General features: G+C 42.8%; 1 protein-coding gene across 1 annotated transcript; it reads left to right on the top strand.

Moving 5' to 3' along the window:
• The first annotated feature begins 368 nt into the window (after positions 1 to 368).
• Positions 369 to 1,050, top strand: LOC101127583 (tubulin beta chain-like). Its single transcript, XM_055359789.2, is given in 1 exon segment — positions 369 to 1,050. A coding segment is annotated over 1 exon segment (633 nt). The 3' UTR covers positions 1,002 to 1,050.
• Positions 1,051 to 4,958: the final 3,908 nt, after the last annotated feature.

Raw genomic sequence — 4,958 nt, 5'->3', positions numbered from 1 at the left:
CCAGGTCATGGGCTTTACACATAGCAAAGGCTGTATCTGGGATTTTTAACCTCTGCAGAAGGCAATGATCAGGACATATTGGATCAGAAATCTATATATTATACAAGGAGGAAATACAGACACTTCCAACACACGGCAACAATCTCATTTCCCTGAGACAATTAAAACAACAACTCTGGTCAACATACGGTCCTTCTTTTCATTCTCAAGGAATCAGAAAAGTAAAATTTGAGTTGGAAAGCTTGCCCTCCAGTGGAGAAATAATGGACTAACCACGCACTTCAAAGTTTCAGAAAAACAATTACCATATGCTAACCAAGTGTTAACTGGAAAATAAAAAAAGTATAAATAAAAGCCTAGGAAAGAATATGAGTACCTGCTGTGAGCTTAGCCTGGACCCTGCCTTTAGAGAACCTCTTTTTGATAACATGATGGCTGCCTGTGACCCCCGCCACAGCTGGTACCTCACTGTGGCTGCTGTCTTCCATGGTCGGATATCCATGAAGGAGGTCAATGAGCAGATGCTTAATGTGCAGAACAAGAACAGCAGCTACTTTGTGGAATGGATCCCCAACAACGTCAAGACAGCTGTCTGTGACATCCCACCTCGTGGCCTCAAGATGGCAGTCACCTTCATTGGCAATAGCTCGGCCATCCAGGAGCTCTTCAAGCGCATCTTGGAGCAGTTCACTGCCATGTTCTGCAGGAAGGCCTTCCTCCACTGGTACACAGGCGAGGGCATGGACTAGATGGAGTTCACCGAGGCTGAGAGCAACGTGAACGACCTCGTCTCTGAGTATCAGCAGTACCAGGATGCCACCGCAGAAGAGGAGGAGGATTTTGTTGAGGAGGCCGAAGATGAGGCCTATGACAGAGCCCCCATCACCTCAGGCTTCTCAGTTCCCTTAGCCATCTTACTCAACTGCCCCTTTCCTCTCCCTCAGAATTTGTGTTTGCTGCCTCTATCTTTTTTTTTGTTTTTTTCTTCTGGGGGTGTCTAGAACAGTGCCTGGCACATAGTAGGCACTCAATAAATACTTGTTTGTTGAATGTCTCCTCTCTCTTTCCACTCTGGGAAACCTAGGTTTCTGCCATTCTGGGTGACCCTGTATTTCCTTCTGGTGCCCATTTCTTCCATCTGTCCAGTTAATATTTCTCTCTTAAAAATCTCCAAGAAGCTGGGTCTCATCCAGATGCCATTTAGAACCAACCAGGTGCTGAAAACCCATGTAGATAATGGCCACCATCCTAAGCCCAAAGTATAAAATGGTAGAAGGCAGTGGGTAGAAGTCACTATATAAGGAAGGGGATGGGATTTTCCATTCTAAAAGTTTTGGAGAGGGAAATCCAGGCTATTAAAGTCACTAATTTCCAAGTATGTCCATTTCTTATCTCAGCTTCAAGAGAGGTGTCAGCAGTATTATCTCCACTTTCAATCTCCCTCCAAGCTCTACTCTTTGGAGGGGTCTGTCCCACTCTGTCAAGTGGAATCCTTTCCTTTCCAACTCTACCTCCCTCACTCGATCTCCTTTCCCCTGATCAGAGAAAGGGATCAAGGAGTGGGGGAAAGAGTCCAGCCTTGGTCCCTAAGCCTCCAGAAATGTCCTCTTAATCCCCACTTTTTCTTACCCCCTAAAAAGAATGAACATCCCTGACTGTGGAATGGTGTATCCTGCCACATCAGTGTTTGAGTCAATCCCCAGAGGAGAGGGGAACCCTCCTCCATCTTGTTCGCAGCATCTCATTTCTTCCTTTTGCTGTTGCTTCCCCCCACACACACTTGGTTTTGTTCTATCCTACATTTGAGATTTCTATTTTGTGTTGAACTTGCTGCTTTTTTTCATACTGAAAAGATGACATTGCCCCAAGAGCCAAAAATAAATGGGAATTGAAAAAAAAAAAGAGAGAGAACCTCTTATCGAGGAAACAAGACTTTAAACACACACAAGGCCAGGAAAATGAGTAAGACACGGCATGATTACTGAGCATCTGACAGAGAGGAAGGAACACTCAATTCAAAATTAGAAGGAGTGGGTTTGGATCCTGCTTTGTACTAAGAAACTGTGTGGCCCTGAGAGAAGCTTACATCCTATCAGCTGACTGTCATGGAAAATGGGGATGATAATACGACCTCTTTCACAGGGCAGTGGTGAAGGCAAATCAGAGATCAGAGAAAATACTTATTGACTGTGAGTGTTCATCAATGACATTTATGAATATTTATTTTGTGCTGAGCTCTGTGATTTATACTCAAGACAGACATGGTTGGAGACCTTACAGAACTTACAATCAAGCTAAATAAGTGGTCATCACAGGGCACCCAAATAGCAGGCAACTGCTAGCCCACATATGTCCTTGCAAGATTTGAAAACAAACTGCAAAACAATGCCCTTTCTGAACATGCTTAAAATGCTCATGGAAAGAAACCAGTAGAGAGGAAGAGACTGAAATGGTACAGGACGTGATCAAGCCAAGTAAGTACCCTAAGACCTGAGGGAAAGAAATTCAGAACACAGGGAAAATTACCCTTTTGGGGAAGAAAAATGTGACAAGATGAAAGGAGGAAAAAATTCTGCAATCAGAAATAAGTTTATAGATTTAGTACAGGGAAGATTAAGAATTTGTATCTGATGGCTTCTATTTTTTGTTTAAATGGGAAGTGAGGTTATAATTTCCTTATCAATTACCCAGTCTGTGGTATTCCATTACAGCAACAGAAAACAGACTAAAACAGATGGAGATGAAAAGTATTGACACCAGGGAGATCAAGAAACTGAGAGGCCAGAGTGTTGAGTGGGTGCACCAAATAGATGCTGAAACCACCTGGAATTTCAGCATGATTGGAGAGAAGGGAAAGTCTGTGAGTCAGAGAAGTGTATAAATGACAGCAACAAAGAGATGTCAAGAGTACAGCCCAATAGCATTATCCTCAAAGGAGCATGTATTTGTTTGTACAATGTTGGAAGAGTGATGGGCTAGAAATGGTGGAGAGTGAAATGCTCTGAATGCTCTTTCCAGGGAGATGGTGAGAGAATAAACAGTCTCCACTTGAAAGGGCTGCATAATGGATAGAGATCCGTTACGATTTTCAGTTAAAATTAAAAGATAAGCGGAAATGGTGAAGGCAGAGAAAGAAGATGTATGGAACTGTGAAAACGTAGATTTAGTACAAGGAAGATTAAGAATTTGCATCTGCCAAAGCCATGCAGTTGAATATTTTTAGAGGGTAAATTGCAAAGAACACAAGGAAAGAGTATAGAGAGGGGCTGACCTAAGGAAGAGAAAACAACAGATGGGGATGAGAGGATGGGAGAGGAAAGAGAACCAGAGAGCGCTTACGCCTTGAGTGGAACTCAGAGGTGGTCACAGGTCTGCCAGAAGTATGAGTCCCTACAGATCCCTGGTGGATTAGGAGTAGGGGGTGGAGGATAAGGGATAGGGGAGTAGTCCTGAATAAGCTACGGGGTGGGTTGATCATATGGCTGTAGGTTCACAGGCTCCCAGAGGCTGGGAGTGAGCCGAAGCCAATATATGATCCCGTTCAGGGGCTGTGAAGCCACTTTAGCTACTTTAAGATAAAGAACTTTCACTTATCACAATGGCTATCCTAAAGATGTAAAGTCACAAAGTGCTGCTAAAATATTAACAGACACCTATGTTCTAGAACTAACATCTACACATTCTGGGAAAGAAGAAAGGGCTAGTCGGCTTTTCCTACCATCAGGGATTAAAGTAATTTTCTTTAACAAGCTGTTAACCAAATCTATTAATGAGACTATCCTCAATAGAAAAACTCAGATCTCATGACTATCCTCTCAGAGAACAGGAGCCAGGAGGCACTGAAATCCGTTGTAATTCTTATACTAAGCTTCTTAGTTACTTAAATTTACTGTCCAAATGTTTTCATTCTACTGCCTGTTAAGGAACTTAAAAAGACACACTGCAGGCCGGGCGTGGGGGCTCATGCCTGTAAGCCCAGCACTTTGGGAGGCCCAGGAGGGAGGATCACGAGGTCAGGAGATCAAGACCATCCTGGCTAACACGGTGAAACCCCGTCTCTGCTAAAAAATACAAAAAAATTAGCCAGGCATGGTGGTGGGTGCCTGTAGTCCCAGCTACTCAGGAGGCTGAGGCAGGAGAATGGCGTGAACCTTGGAGGTGGAGCTTGCAGTGAGCTGAGATCGTGCCACTGCACTCCAGCCTGGGCGACAGAGCAAGACTCCGTCACAAAAAAAAAAGACACACTGCAATAGTAGATATGGAAACAACCCAAGTGTGCATCAACAGATAAATGAAGAATATGTGGCATATATATCAATGGAATACCAGCCTTAAAAAAGAGTGAAATCCTGACATTTATGCCAACATGGATGAATATGGAGGACATTATTCTAAGTGAAATAAGCCAGTCACAGGACAAATTCTACATAATTCCACTTACATGATGTTATCTGTAATAGTCAAGCTCATAGAAGCAGAGAATACAATGGTTGCCAGGGGTTGGGAGTGGGGGAAGTGGGGAGTTGTTCAATGGGTTAAAGTTTCATTTATGCTATAGACGAATAAATTTGAGAGATCTGCTGAACAACATAGTGCCTACAGTGAACAATATTATATTATGCACTTCAAATTTTTTAAGTGTTAAGAAAACTTCATGTTGTGTTGTTACCACAACAAAAAGGACACAAGGGAACTTTGGGAGGTGCTGCATGTGTCTATTTCTTTGATTGTGGTGATGGCATCACAGTGTTTGCATATGTTCAAACTTAACAAATTGCATATGTTTAATATGTGCAGTTATTTGAATATGAATTATACCTCAATAAAGCTGTAAAAAAAAAGTGACACATTGCCACCAGGTCACCTATTCTCACCTCAAGACCTTTGCCCCTCCTAGTCCTTCTGGAACACTCTTCCCCTAAATATCTGATCTGCAAAGCTGGCTTCATTTAGGTATC

Source organism: Gorilla gorilla, chromosome 14 (genome assembly GCF_029281585.2).
Source record: "Gorilla gorilla gorilla isolate KB3781 chromosome 14, NHGRI_mGorGor1-v2.1_pri, whole genome shotgun sequence".
NCBI classification, from domain to species: domain Eukaryota; kingdom Metazoa; phylum Chordata; class Mammalia; order Primates; family Hominidae; genus Gorilla; species Gorilla gorilla.
Note: the sequence above shows the minus strand (reverse complement) of the source record. Positions and strands in the feature narration are given on the sequence as shown.